At 41.1% G+C, this 16,037-nt stretch overlaps 1 protein-coding gene across 2 annotated transcripts; it reads left to right on the top strand.

Moving 5' to 3' along the window:
* The first annotated feature begins 96 nt into the window (after nt 1-96).
* Nucleotides 97-10,173, top strand: LOC117901341 (neural cell adhesion molecule 2). Of its 2 annotated transcripts, none has more exons than XM_034812052.1 (7): nt 97-547; nt 4,404-4,622; nt 4,730-4,864; nt 5,450-5,581; nt 5,714-5,866; nt 8,721-9,209; nt 9,343-10,173. In XM_034812052.1, exons 1-7 carry the CDS (start codon nt 493-495, stop codon nt 9,525-9,527), a joined length of 1,368 nt encoding a protein of 455 aa, XP_034667943.1. In that variant the 5' UTR covers nt 97-492; the 3' UTR covers nt 9,528-10,173. The 2 variants fall into 2 exon arrangements, with proteins under 2 accessions (XP_034667943.1, XP_034667942.1); XM_034812051.1 differs by having other exon boundaries at nt 5,711-5,866.
* Nucleotides 10,174-16,037: the final 5,864 nt, after the last annotated feature.

Genomic DNA, 16,037 nt, shown 5'->3' with positions numbered 1-16,037 from the left:
TGCCCAAGAAAGAGATATATAAACGGAAGCAAAAAAAAGAACCGCAAAACAACAACTAAAAAAAAAGCAGCAACAATCGTAAAGCGAAGAAGGATGTTGGCCATTGGCCATGCCCATGTCCATGCCCATGCCCATGAGGCAGATGATGTCATGCCATTGCCTTGGCCATTGTCCTGGCCGAAGTGAAAGTGTTTTTGTTGCTGTTGCTGTTGCTGCTTATCCGGCCACGGTTGACACATGAGAGTCGTGTCAGCCAGTCATGTGCCATTATCCCTCAAGTGAACAGCCTCATAATTAACTGCCAAGGTTTCCCGAACGAAGGGATAACACGTAGGATAAAATCGCCACGAAAATCCAAGTGAAATAAACTTCGAAAAATCTAGAGTAGAAAGCGATTTCAGTGAAATTAACAATTTACCAATAACCATTCAGGATTAAGGATTATAACGAAGTAAAGGATAACCCACTGCTGGCAGAGAACCATTTGGAACTATGGATACTTTGTTTGCCGTCTGCTCGCTGCTGCTGCTGCTCCTCTCACAGAATGGTAGGATAATCTCAGATCATCTTCAGCTGCCCCCACTCCCTGTTACATCCTCCATCCTTGAAAGAAAAGGCTTCCATACTGTGGCTTACCCCTCACAAAAGTACTCGTAACTCTTGCTTTGTGGCTGAAAGTTTCTCTTTCCATAAAAATATATTTTTTTCGCCCTTTGTTATTTTGTTTTCATAAATGAAATGAATGCCAAATGAGTTCGTTTGTTTTTGGCATAACTTTTGCTTTTGGCCATGTTAATTTTGGCCCTACTTTTGGGCACAAGTAGGCTGCTGCTTCTGGGTGGCCGTGGGGGTAGGGGCCGTACATGGGCGGTTTCCTTTGATGAGGCTTTAATGATATCGGATAAGAGTTTACGATGCCGGCAAAGGCGATAAAAAGTAGGCCACAAAGGTGATTCCGAGATTATCATAATGATTATATTTGTGACTAAAAATAAATGTAACAAAAATACATATAAAATATACCTTAAAAAAGTAAGAAACATTTTAGCAAAAAATAAACTACAAATTTGATTTTTTATTTCACTGGTTTTTTCATATTTTTCTTTCATTTTGCGTTGTATACTTTTTAGTGTGAAATGTTCAGCCAACTAAGAGAAATGTTTGTTTCCCTTGTTTCTCCCTGTCGCATTTTCAAATCTCTCTGCTCGTGTTCGTGTTCAAATCTAGTGGAATTAAGCACTCAGAGAGAAACATTTCTTTCTTTATGGGCTTTTTGTTTTTTTAGCATTTTGTTGTGTGGAAAACTTCTGTTGTCTCTGCCAAAAGGAATATATTGTTTGTTGTTTGCGGACTAACGCAAATGTGGCAACAAAATATTACACATACGCTCCGTGCATCGCCTAAAAGTATGGCAAGTAACATTTTAGACGGGGGGACAAACGTGAGTGATACTAAGCAACCCATGTGTGCGGCAAGATGGTGCGTGTTGGGGCAACCTTAACCCAAATTAGCCCATGGCCATAAGGCCCCCTTGAAGATGAAACGCAAAAAGATGCCAAAAGATGGCTAAGATGTGGGAATTCATTAGACCAAAGGGAACACTGCCAAATGAGGGGATGGGCAAATATAAAAGAAAGAAAGAGGAAAGGGTGGGCGGCAGCAGATCGGGTCAAGTGTGGGTAAGTAGATGTTGGAGCTGTGAGTACCCATCTCAAGTCACTTGACAAGCTTTGAAATGTTGGCAACACAAAAAGAGAACAAGTGTGACTCAAAGTAAAGACGTTCTATGTGGGACACAACTAAGTATTTATAGAAATTGGATAGAAATGTTAGATAAAACAGGGTAGGATTCTAATCTAGATAGAATCCAAGTCAGAGACACGAATGTTACCTTACGTTTAATTCTAGCAAAAATGGAAGCAAGTTTTCCTGAATGCTGAACTAAATGCATTTTAAAGACTATTTTATGGAGAGGTAAAATGTTGCAAGAAATCACTACCAAGCAGTAGTGTGAATGAAATACTTGCTGCTACATTTCACTTACATTTACAGCAACAAAAATGACACAAAATGTAACAATATTGGATTCAATATAAAATCGCATAAAAAATATGCTGATGCAGAACAAATTGAGTTGCCATTGTAAGGATATTACCTCTCAGTAAGCAACTCCTCCTGCAGCTCAAGCTCTCCTTGCGCCTTTCAGCTACTTACAGGTTGATTGATATGCAGCACACAAAGGCGCCCCAGCCTTAACAATCGAATTGCAGAAATTGTACCTCCGTTTATGCACACATACACATAAATATCCAATTGTATATATGTATGTATATATTTTATGTTACGTGTGCGTATTGCTTACCAATTTTGAAAACGGCAAATTTGAATTTTTATTGGATTTAGTTGAACATTTTCCGTACGCCACCTACGTACGCCGTACTGTGCCACTCAAATAAAATATTATTAAATTCAATTTGATGGATTTGTTGCTCTGCTCCCACTCTCTACCTCTTTGGTCAAAGTGCTTCGATGATTTGAGCTGGGGCTGGGATGGCGGCGATTGGATCAGGCTTTTCGATTGAACTGCCAAAAGCGCAAAATAATATTAGATAAAATGTTCAAAAATAATTGGCTAAAGTTTCTGATGAAGCATCGTTTAAATATTTTTCAAATTTAATTGTATTTTGTTTGGAAACAGAGGCTGGCACTTCGATGTGTGTGAGTGTGTGAGTGTGTGCGTGTGTGTTACCTTAAACAAAATTCCCAAAAAATCATAGAACTACTGTGTGCATTTTTCAATAATCAAATGGGCATATTTTAATTATTAAAACATCTAACTGTTTTTGCCATACCAATTTTATTTTATGCAAAGTTCAACCAGAATTTCATGAAAAACTTTTAGCTTGAATAAATCATGGACCAAACCAACCTGCAGATTGAATAACAACTAAAATGTTAGCTCGCCTCTTCTCTGCTGCCAAAATATTCGATTACCAATAATTATTTTAGTCAGCTATCACAAACACTGGGCAACAAACAAATATACTAAATAAAATATAAATAAAATGAAGCAAACAAAGGAGCAACTTTTCCCTTTTCTTTTTTGCAAATAGTTTTGGATATTTATTTTCAATTTTGTCTGCACCGAAAGACCGCTGAAATTGTTTGTTGGAAATTTTAGTCAGTGCCAGCACCGCCAAAGAGGCGGAGAATGGGGGATAAAGGTTAGGATGGCCATAAAAAAAAGAGCAAAACTCGCGTGTTGCGAAATTCAGGAATGCATCCCTTTGGGGCTAACAAAATAAAAGAAAAATGATGAAATAGTCTACTAAAAAAAATTACCTAGAAATGTGTAGCTAATTTATTGCTCTGCTACTAACAATTACTCAGAAAATGGAAAATTTACTATAGTACTGGTAAGACTTTTTGTTTCTATTTTTAATTTCACTAGCGATGTGAATAGATAATTAAATTAAAAATAAAATCCGAAACGAATGATGGCTTTGGCAGATACCCTTCATATAATCATAGCAAGAGAAATGTACACTGTTCAACAAAAATTAAGTTTATTCATTTTGATTGCAAATTTTTCTGTCTGTGCGTTGCCAGCATCAGTTCATTGTCGTAGCATACTTTCCCAGGGTATTTGACATACAAATAGGCAATAAACAACATTTAATCAATGCAAGTGGAATACAAATTTAAACATTTTTTTCGTGCACATTTTCGTTTCTATTGCATGCACTTTTTCTTTTAGAATGTGATGTTCATGTACGAGTATGTAAATCATTCATTCAATCTGCGAATTTCATTCAATTTAATTGAATTAATTTTTGTGTGATTCGTTCACTGAATGGCTGTGCAGTATATATTTTTGATACGTTCTTTGATAGTTTTTTCTTAACTTTGTTAATTCACGTTTTAATTTAGAAAAGAATCTTTATTTCTTTCTTTCTGGAAATCAACTGAAAAGGACAAGAAGTGGAAACTGCAGCAAAGGAATTTATATTACAAATTCAACACAAAGTTGAGGGGTGCTGAGAGTGGGGTTGAGTGAGGGGTTAATCAGATGCCAAGAATGTTTCACAAGGAATATACTCGTAGATCTCTATTTAGAGATTCATGCATTCAATGGAGGCGGAGGCGAATGCAAAAGCTAATTAAATTCAGTAAAATAAAAGAAAAAGCAGTAAAGAACTGTGAGAAATGAAATAAAAAAATTACGCCTGTCCATATAAATTATGATTATTTTTTATGTGCAGGCGGTGGAGTTAGGGAACCATTCCTTTGACCCTGTCTGACAGACTCTTCCCCTTGGCCATGCCAGCCAAACTTTTAGCTCTGCAAAAAGTGATAAATTGAATGCAAAAATGTTCGCTTTTTCTTATGCCCTGCAACTGCAGCTGCAATCCTTGGACAGCTGGAAGGCAACACATCCCCCGCCGCGTCTGCGCCACCGTTGAGACTGCAGCCATCGACGCCATCAATAACGCATTTTGTAAATGACTCCTTCATCATCTTCTGCCAGACAGTACAAAAGGATATCGACACCAAGTGGCGTGATCCACGCGGCCAGACCCGTGAGAACACCAAGGGCCGAGTGCACATCGAAAAGAAAACGGGTAAGAGTCCGTCCCACCCCCCAACCACTCAGTGGACACTGTATCCACTGGTTGTCAGTGTGGTTCATAATGTCTGGACTATGCTTTCCACTTCCATCTTTCTGTAGGTCTTCTGGCTTTGGTCTTTGAGCACATCTCGCTGGACGACAGGGGCAACTGGACCTGCGAGGTGACTGGCCACCAGAATCGGAATGTGAATACCGAGCGAGAGTTCTTTTCCTCCTTTGAACTTCTCGTTAATCGTAAGTTGGCTTCAGATTTGTGTGCCAAAAAAAAGAGGGTCATAAAAACTGCTGCAGGACCTGTTTACATGGAAAGTCTTTGAGTTGAATTTTTGAACAAACATAAAACATGAAAGTCAAGTCCGAAAAACAGATAAAACACATCTCTGTGGCAGTCAAGTCCCATAGCCTATAGCATGGCTAAAACAAGACTGACTTAACTCGTAAATGTTTTTTTAGACGCGGTTTAATTAGGAGTGGAAATTTCCAACTTTAAGATATTTTTCCAGGCAGTTTTGGTGCACGTTTAATGTTTGGTTTTATAATATTTAAATTGGAAAAAGCTTCGTCTGATAATAAATTTAATATAGAAACAAATTTCCTCTATTCAAGCTCTATTCTTAATATCTTCCCAACTGATTGAACCCGTGAAAGTTTCCATAAACTTTGCCAATCACAAAAAGAAACCATGTAAACAGCAAAGAAATCAAAGTATCCCCACACATACTTTAGAGCAGGATATCATGAGCGTTGTAGAATATTTACTCAGTAATGTGACCGATGTATTTCCTTCTTCTCCCTTGCCATTTATGACCCTCCCTCCAGAGAAAATCTCATTTGGCAAAACGGAACAAGTGCAGTCAGTGCGGGAAGGACGCGATGCGATGGTCAATTGCTTTGTGGAGGGCATGCCAGCACCGGAAGTCTCTTGGCTCTACAATGGCGAATACATAAACAGTTAGTACACCCTCCATCCTCTCCCCCCGAACGTCACGTGGCATGGCAAACTTGTTAACTATGCAACTATTTCTCTCCCATGCGAACTTCGCTTCTCTTTTTTGTGTTTTTGGTTGTTGTTGTTCATAGCAGCTGTGAACTCGTCGAAGCACAATCGCCTGTCGAACGGTCTGTACATCAGGAATGTCAGCCAGGCGGATGCCGGGGAGTATACGTGTCGTGCCATGCGTATAACACCAACTTTTTCGGATTCCGATCAAATAACGATATTGCTAAGGATACAACGTAAGTACAAAGATCCGCCACCCATGTCCCTGTTTCTCTTCCTGTTATTATTTTTTGGTAAGCTCAGATTGCAGCACACACCCATAGTTGCATCTCCTGCTCCTGGTGGCATGCCCCGCAGCATTTTTGCTACGTGCCACACTTGATAATATTTAATCTAGAATTTATTTTGTACCCCCCACTTGTTGGCAATTGCATTTCCCATACAACTCCACCCCCACTGCGTGGACTCACTCTCTCTTTTTGGGTCTTCCCTTTGAAAGCTGAAAATTGAGCTTAGACTTTGCAACAAAATCTTTTGCTGATAGCAGCTTAGAGTTATTTAAGCTGCAGTTCCCCCCCGTGGCATCCTGGATCCCTTTTCTTTGCCTCTGGGGAGTGGACCATGCTTCGTTGGCCATAATGAGATTTCAAGCTGCTGCTGCTGCTGCTGCTGAGACCCTCCAACACACTTCTTAGAGATAGATACGGGGAGAGTAGCAAGTTCAGGCAGCTCCTTCCGCTTGTCAGGGTCAAGTAGCAGCAAGTAGCGGGAAAATGCAAATTATTGATGCAAATTTTCTAATGAACATATTACTTGGATGCTGTCCATAATTGGCTTTGTAGGGAATGACTTTTGAGCTACACAGTAAAGTGCGAAATTGAGATTATATAACGCAAGGAAGAAAGTAATTAAAGGAATGGATTGCATGTAGAGGGGGGGAAGGAGAGTGTAAACAGGACAAGTAAATCCTAAGCTATCGTTCTTCATGCCTTGTAGAACATTTTCGCATTAATCAATTGAACATAGCGCAAATCAAAAGGGGTACAGCGATTACTCAAACATGGGAAAACATAGTTTGTGCATTCGTACCCAATAAATTCTTACAAAAAGAACACTCTCCCGAGACTCATTAATATTGCTGACACAGCCAGGGAGCAGTAGCAGCAGCAGCCCAATCCAAAGTGCCCCCATCAATACCGAAACATGTGTATGACTTCATAAACAAACCAACACTAAGGCAAGCCAAATAGAAGCTCGGTCGACTCTCTACTCCACTCCACGCTACTCCATCCGGGAGGACTTGAGTTAACACTCCCCTGTGCCCCAATACACATGCTCATACCCCGGATTCTGCCCAAAAAGTCCCTCTCCAATTGAGTTGCCGTCACAATTTTACTAATGACTGCAAAACGAAGGTTTGCACAAGCCAACAGCAGCAGCACCTACACAACCATCCAAATAGGAACAAAGTGGGCCAGCAGGAGCCCCGAAACGGTCGGTCCACAGTTGGCAGCAGCTCCCACGAATCGGTGCAGTGTGGCCAGCTGGCACTGAAAAGTAAACACCAAACGAACGGAAACCGAAACTAATTTGCAGCCCACTAGCTATAGGAATGTATGGAAAGAGGTGGCGAAGGAGGCGGCAGGGGAGAGTATCAAAGGAATGTAAGGGAAGAGGTGGCGAAGGAGGCGGCAGGGGAGAGTAGGAGCCCCAACCAGAAGCAGCGGTGGGTGCAGTGGAGGAGATGGTGAAGGAACAGTTACAGATGAAATGCTGCAATATATAGGTTTGCATTTCCTCAGCAATAAACTTCAATGAGCCGCAGTGGCGACGACGGCAACGACAAGGACGAAAAGGACGACGACGAAATGCTAAAATGTGCTATTAGTTTACGCTTCAATGGAGCAGCGGGCTCAGGGTGGAGGTGTCCCCAAAGGTTGCCAGGGTATCGCAATATGTACGTACAGTGGTGTAAATATTGAGAGGGAGCTCAATAAATGTATGGGAATGTCAATGCACAGCGGGTCCTATTAGCTTTGAGTGTGCACTGGTATTAAGTTTGTCCACTGAAAGATGTGCATGCTGTTTAAAACTACATAAAATGCTCCACTAAAGAAACATTCAAAAGCTTACCTAATTTCTTGACCACCACTGTCTTGCTTCAATTGCCATTTACAAAGTACCGCTTATCCCTTATCTGCAAAATGTCACGCCGGCCGCTGCCAGCCGGACGTTTACGAATGCAATGCCAAAGAATGTCAGCGAGCAGCAAAGTCGACTGCCAAGAAACTAAGTACGAGAGTGGGAGTAGGAAAGAAAGCGTGAGAGTGGGAGCTGAGAGAGAGAGCGTGGGAGTGGGAAGCCGAGAGAGATGCTCTGCTGCTTTGCATCGATTCTTGATGCTGCTAGCTCTGCCGCTTTGATTCTTGCTCTTGCTCTGGCTCAAGGTCGAGACTGTCTTCGCTTGTTTGTTCTTGCTTTCAGCAGCAGTGTAAAGAGAAAACGAGAGAAGCCGTGTTAATGCTACTTCAATGTAATTATGCAAGGTGCAGTTTTAGAGAGTGGAGTACTGTTTGCATATTCCTCTCTCGCTCTCTTTGGCTCACACAGACTGACACACAATTTTCTAATTTCGTGAGAGCGCTCTAAGAAAATGACTCACCTTGTTCAAGTAGAGCTTGATTATACTATTTTGATTGTTTTAGGCGACAAAACTGTTGGTAATTGAATTAATTTCGATGAAATTAATCAGTATAATATTACACATTTTTCTACAACTCCTACTCCACTGTACTTTATGGGTTAACGGTTAACTAGATGCAGAGCACAAGTAAAATAAAAGCAAAAAAAAGAACTGTAACTGATGTGCCATGTGCGGTGTCAGTGAGGTCTCATTGGGGGATTTAAGCACAGACAACGACAAAGTGCACCAGCTCTGCACCTACTCCCTATCTTTTCCTCTTCCCACTCCATTTCTGTGTGTGTGTGCAGCAATGTGCAAACGAAACCAGGCCGTAGCCCCCTCCCACTCCATCAGCGAAGCTTAGGACTTACAGCAGCTGTGACTCATCCCTCTTTGCATCTTTACAGATAAGCCCCACTGGTTCTATAACGAGACGCTGCCCATGCAGTACGCGTATGTGGGCGGCGCTGTCAATCTGAGCTGCGACGCCATGGGCGAGCCGCCGCCATCATTCACCTGGCTGCACAACGGCAAAGGCATTCTGGGCTTCAATCATCGCATTTTCGTCGCCGACTATGGGGCCACGTTGCAGCTGAACGTCCGGAATGACAGTCAGTTTGGGGACTATAAATGCAAGGTGGCCAATCCGCTGGGCAGCCTGGAGCGTGTGATCAAGCTGAGGCCGGGAGCCAAGCCCATGGGTCCCACACGCTTCCAGCTGAAACGCCTGTACGCGGATGCCTTCGAGCTTGACCTGCGCACGCCCCGCATGACCAATGTCTCCGATGAGATGCAGATCTTTGGCTACCGGGTGGCGTACATGAGCGAGAACGAGTTCAAGTTCAGCGCTGGGAATTGGAGCCATGCCAAACAGCGCGATTTCTCCTTCCATCGAGGTGAGTCAAGAGAAGGAGGGAGAGAAATTCCCACAATGGGGTAGACATGCAATGGAAAGAACAAAATATAAACGAAACCCACTTTGTGCATTCAGTAACGTATCTTCTCTTTAAATTCAATCCCCTTTTGCAGGCCAGCGTTTCATTATTTCACATCTGGAGGGGAACACAACGTATCTGATGCGCGCTGCCTCCCGAAATCTGGCCGGACTCAGTGACTGGAGTGGCGTGAAGATCTTTGCCACTGCCGGCGGTCGCAGCTGGTATCCGTCTCTGTATCCGCTCTACGCACTCATCCTTGCTTTGATTTATGCATAGAGCTTGTACCAGTTCCCTGTCCCCATTTCAAAATCCCACCCCCCCAATCCTGTTATTGTTGCTGCTGAGTTCTCTATTATTTTTGTATCTTCTGTGATAGAACTTTGTGTGTGCAATTCACTTAAACCTAAACCTAAAAACCCCAAAAATCGAGAGAAGTACGAGGAATTATTAAAGAAAATGCTTTTTGTGCTATATAAAAATAAATATAGAGAATATGTTACGCCTATTGCCAATTTTTGCTGCCAACTTTCCATTCATCAAACACATTTTTTGTACGTTTTTAAAAGTGAGAAAAAATAAACAAACACAGAACCGATTATATTAACGATAAAACAGAGGGAGGCAGAAAGCGATGTTTATGGAGAGGCGAATCCTTACGATACATACAATACATATGCATTGTCAACTCTACCTTATAGTTAAATATGAAAATGCCCAACTCTACATAAATGTTGTTCAAGCTAAAACTAAACCGACAAAACTATGTAAACCGAAACAAAACAAAACTACAACTTTGATGAATTTTACAAAAACCAACCAAAAGAATGAATGTCCAAATTATTGATAAAAAACAAAGAACATAAAAAACAAAAGCAAATCAATAATAGTAAATGGATTCAAATTAGCTTAATTGAGATGGAAAAAACAACTAGCAAGAGTTGCGAAAAAATTACAAAGAAAAGAATCCCAAAATGAAATGTTTAGCTGGTAAGCTGTGCGTCTGAGTAATATGAGAATAAATTCAACTGAATGTGTATGAAAATTACTTTGATGGGCGTCTTCGGGTAGCATTCAAGTTCAATGATTGGGAAGACATTTCGGGCAACATCACAAAATAAGATGGAAATGTGTGTAGAGGTCCTCCTATTTCTAGGGAATTTCAGTCTTTATCAAAAAACTTCCAAGAAAATATTGAATTATCGTCTATTTTTTTTTATGTTGAAGGGAACAAAACTTTCCCCCCATCTTATAAATTTCACTTAGCAGCCCAAAACTGTCAGCACATTTCAAGAATAATTTCCTGTCTTTTCTTTTCCCAAAGGTGTCCTCAGATGATTATCTAGTGTCCCCCTGCTTTGACAGCCATTTGCCATCAAAATGTTTATCATATTCATTAGTGAAAATCTCGTAGCATTTTCAGCCAATAAACATTAGGGAAAAGTCCCTCCCTCCCGTAAAATCCTTGAACATTATAGCAGGCTCATTGCTTATGCGAGGCACGCACCCAATTACACGGAAGTTCCTGGAAGTCCCTCTCCCCTTGGGCTTACCCCCTTTTCGGCAGTAACAAAAAAACAGCCGGGAGAGCAGCATAATAAACTAACTCATAAAAGTCAATAAACTGTCAAATGGCAAAGCATTTACATCACATAAGCATAAATCTGTGACTCGGATGACTCCCCAACAGGAACTCACATGAATGGGCATTCCAGGATGCAGAGGATGCAGAGGAGGGGACGGCAGCCATTTACATAAGCCCACAGATTCAGCCCGGCTATAAATGATCATTAACGCAATCGGCCGTAATAACTTATTGTATTTTATTTAACTTTTATTTCCGCGTGAGTTTTTTTCCGCCTTCCTCTCTCTCTCTCTCTCTGTCTCTCACGCTGCTGTAAAAGCGTAAAAGATGGAAAATTGTTACGGGTCAATGCGAATCCGGCCGCAGACGTGACAACGTGAAACAAAAATAAGCAAATTATGGCCCACAAATAAATACAATTCATTCGCTTTGCACACAAGTATTGGCCTTTCTTTGTGTGTGTGCGGCCGTGTTGGTGTGAATTCATTGCGTAACTGCGTACGCCCAGGCCACGCCCACACTGCACCGTAGCTGATTATTAATATGCGAACAATTTATTGGCAATTTTCAGGTCTGCCTTGTGTCTGCTTTAAGATTGATAAGCTTTTGATTCCAAAGGCAAAGGCTTTGTGGCAGGTTTCATTTGCGGTGAATGTTGCATCTCCTAAGGCGTTTCCAGGGAGATATTTGAGTAGCCAAGAAACCACATGTTGTAGAGAACACTGACAGAGTCCTCCAAGCACTATCCAGGAAGGTTTTGAATTATTTTCATTACTTTAAGCTCCTTACCCCTCTTCATCCTTAAGCCACCAGCAAACAAAGAAGACTTCAATTCCAGCAAAAAGTGAAAAGACTGTCAATTGCGGCTCCTGCAACATTTTCGCCCACAATAAAATGGTATATGAAATTAATCTGCTGCCGCAACAATCACTTAAAAGCTGATATTTACACCTGGCACACAATCTGCCAGCTGGCCCCTGCTGTGCAGCACCCGCACGCCCATTAAGCAAATAAGTTAACCCACTGATCAAAGTCGGCATCGAAAGGCAAAAGATGTCAGCCTCTGTTTCCGTTTCCGCTTCGTGTTGCAGTTGCAGTTGCAGTTGCCATTGCAGTTGCAGTTGCCGTGGCAATCTTTCATTATTTATGATTATTTTTACTTCCACAAGCACGTCTTTTCCTGTGGCAATTAATGGCGATTTTTTATGGTATAAAATGTATCCGTGTATGAGTGGAAAATAAGGGTGGTTCCGTATTGGTTTGTACGGGTATAAAATCAGTAAACATTATTACCTGGCCATCAGTGGCAGAAAGTTTTACTCGAGACCAAAAACGAACCCATTTCACCTCCTATACATACGCACATATCTCTGTGTTGTGTCCGTAATCGTTTCGGTTTATTTTAATTAAAATTTACAATTAATACTTAATGAGTCGGGCGAGTGACATCAGCGGCAGAAACTGCACCATGAGCATCAGCAGCAGAATCAGCAGAGCATCAGCAGCGCTGGCACGGGCAGTGTGGCAGTGGCAGTGGCAGTGGCAGCATCATGTTGATGTGCATCAAATTGAATTTCCCCCCATATAAGACAGTCATTCGCTCGCTCGCTCGTTTGTGTGTGTCCTCTGTGTATGATAATTTTCTGAAAAGTAATTTCTACCCGCACAAACACACAACCCGTTAAAAGGCAGGTTTACAATACACAGATTGTATACAGTGAATCCTTTTTGGGTTGGAAACCACAAGCACTGCAAATGAGGATGTGGACCCTAGATGGAAGTGTAACCATCTTTACTAGTGGATCAACTTGTGTACATTTATGGTTTATGCTCTTAAAATTCACTTAAGATGTGGTATATGTGATCAAAATTAAGCTTAACCAATATGGATGGTGGGACATGGAGTACCATAGATTGGCAATGAAAGATTTCTTAGGCCGCAGTTTCCTCAACAAAGTTCTCTCATATCTTCAAGAGAAACTTCACTGTAATTCCACAGATATAGATTTTCTCACCATTTTCATTGTTTTGACTTTCTTCTTTCACTTCCTCCACACCGCCTGAGTTCTTTCCATTGTTTCTTCTTTATAAATAATTGAAGGCTGCCAGCCTATTTAATTGATGAAATGGCAAATTGATGTTGCTCTGCCAGTGGCCAGAGCGCACTTAGTTCTTGGCATTCAAATGCAATGAGGTGAGAGTGTGAAATTCGCTGACATAACTATGCCGCACTCCCCCCGCCATCCCCGCTCACACATTATACAATATTTATATCGATAGAAGTCAAACAAAATGGCAGATTGGCAGACTGAATGATATAATTGCGAGGGAAAACTTGACTTAAATATGCATGTGATTGAAGCCTTGGTCAATTTGGGGCAGTTGTTGAGGAAATTTAGGGACAGTTGTGGGTAGGGCAGGGGGTAGATTATTTTGTGTTTAACAGCTTTGATGGGAAATAGACAATTGAAGATGGAATAGTTAGTTTATGTGCGAATAAAAGATGACTTCAATTATTTAGAAATGTATAAATATTTTTTAAGCATTTGCTGATCATTTGTTTGTTTGTTTGTCTTGCTAAAGTGTAGACTAGGATTAAGACTACATTGCAAATAATGTTTATTGGTCTTCAGGCTGAGTTGCTTATTGACTCTCGCCAGTGTGAGATATTTTGAATATTTTCCTAGATATTTTAGGAGTGAAATGTCTGGCATAAATTGTTAATCACTCATATTAGAGCTTGGTTACTTAGCAGTTATTTAAGCCACGTATCTACGTATCTTTAACACAACTTTGTTGGCAGACTTGTGTATCCCTTGGCAAATCAAAGCCACGCTGCCACACATAATTTGTCCAAATAACTTTGCTGCCACCAAATAATCCAATCCACACAGAGGCTCAGGGCAGAACTTTTCTAATTACCATTAGAGTGGCTGGTGGATTGAGAGGGGTTCGAAATATGTGGCTCTAACATTAATTAAAGGGCCATTGGCAGAGTTATGAACAAATCATTAAGCTGTCAATTTTGTAAAGTTTGCCGATAGGTGTAATAAATGAATGCCGCCTGCCTGCATAACATTATTATTTATGAGAGACGTCCAACAGTAGGGCAAGTGTTCCCGTGTGTGCTTGTCTGTGTCTCTTGTGGCTGTGTAGCAGCCAGGCAGCAGGCAAATGAGTTCGAATGAGATAAATTTCAAATTGATTGCAATCCACGCCTCAATGGCTTAAGCTGTCATTCTGTGCGTGTGTGTTTCCCTTGGTATTTGTATTGATTTGGGACATCTCGCCTCCAATCATCCTTTTGCGCCGAGTTAACTCAATTTCGAGACATGCAAAAGTTTTTGGCACATTTCTGGGCCAAAGTTTCTACGCAAATATTTGATTGAATCTAAAACGAAATCTGTTCGTAATGTTCTGCAAGAAGAGCAGGCACCAAAAACTTTTGAGAGTGAGAGACCATTTTTGGGTGGCAATTAAAAAGGAATTTTTGGTTTTTCAGTTTGTTCCGTTCAAATTGATGATGGAAAATGCCTCTTGCTTTTGCTCGCTCAATGCCCAAGTGGGTCGAAAGTGTAGCACCCAGCACACTCTATTGACATATGCAGGCTGGCTGGCTATATTTTACCTCTGAAGGAAACACACGCCCTGCCACCCCTCTCTTTCTGTCGCTCTCTGTGGGGCATGCACTTCATTGTCATTGTCTCTGCCTGGCTCCACATTTTGACATAGAAAAACTTTTGCACCTTGTAACGACTTTTTAAGTGCCTGCCCTCTTACCCCGCCCCTCTTTACAAAAAGAGGATATAAATGTGTATATGGAAGCACTGAAATGTGGAGCAAAATGCACATGGTAGCCCCCCCACTGGCACCTCTTCTGCAGCGAAATGAAACAAAAATAGTTGGTAGGAAAAACGCGTTGAAAATGAAAATAAATGTGAATATTTATGTGATTTATATATGGTGGGGGGATGCTGCTGCTGCTACTGTAAATGATGGTGCGTTAGAGGGTGCCGAAGTGTGAGGTGGAAAGCAGGTGAATTGTGTGTGAAAATAGAGGGACGGCATTTGCATATGTATGTCACAGTGTCTGTCTGGCAGTCGTTCATGGCCCTTTGTTCGTCTAGACAATTGGGGGAACCCACTAACCCCCCCTCTTTACCTTTAACTGTCACCACTCACTGGCGCCCTCTCCCTCTTTAAACTCCTTTACTTTATTTGGGTAGCATTTTAATTGCATTTGTTTGTGCCAAAAACTATCAACAAATTGTGGCAATAAATGGAATATTTTATCTATCCACAAAACTCCATATTAGACATATAATGCAACATGGCTTTATGCGCTTATTTACTGGCAGCCATTCATTGTGCATTCATTTTACCTTATTTGGCATTTTTGGCATTACGCATACGCCGCATGGGCCATAGCATATTAATTGAACAACTCTTCAGGCCAACACACCACACAACCAAACCCCAATCCCTGCTGCCCCCCTTGTTGTATTTAGTTTATGGCCATTTGTTGTCCAACGGATACACTGGCTTTTTCGTACCATTCGTCGCTCATTATGCAAATGGTTTGCTCTTAAAGTGCACTAAATATCGCTCCATTCTGCCGCACCATTCGATTTCTATTCAAACTATAACCAGTTGTAATTTGCTCCACCCTCTGCGGCAGTGGCCAGCCCTCGCTGTGGGTGGCGTGACCCCTAATTCAATCATTTCATTTCGCTACAAAGTTCAAATGTACTTTACGTTTTCCACCAAATGTGCGGCCATTCTGTGTGCACGTGTAGGTGGGTGGGAGAATATATTAGAGCAAATATTTCAAATGTTAATGAGCACGGGAAATGGTGGCTGTTTCGTACTAATTTGAAGATATTAAGTGGCAGTATTGCATAACTATGGAAAGTAATGTAAGATATAAGCAATTAGTGGATGGGAAATGTGTGGGCTATAAGATAAAAGGGGGAAAAGGAAGGATTACACCCTGGAAAGATACATTTAAATCGTTTTTGAATACAAATCGACGCAATTATATTTTATATTAATTTTAACTAATTTTATTGATAAGTTTTGATGAGATATTTGTCGGAAGCCCAAATAAAAATAAAGAATAAAAGCTAATGTGTCTGAAATTACCTGTAAAAGAGTCTTTCCAAGGGAAAGCACTCCAAACATGTACATCAGTTTTTAATATTATA

The sequence above is a fragment of the Drosophila subobscura genome, chromosome U, assembly GCF_008121235.1.
Source record: "Drosophila subobscura isolate 14011-0131.10 chromosome U, UCBerk_Dsub_1.0, whole genome shotgun sequence".
Classification (NCBI taxonomy): Eukaryota; Metazoa; Arthropoda; class Insecta; order Diptera; family Drosophilidae; genus Drosophila; species Drosophila subobscura.
The sequence above is the reverse complement of the archived record's forward strand: the minus strand, read 5'-3'. Positions and strand labels throughout refer to the sequence as shown.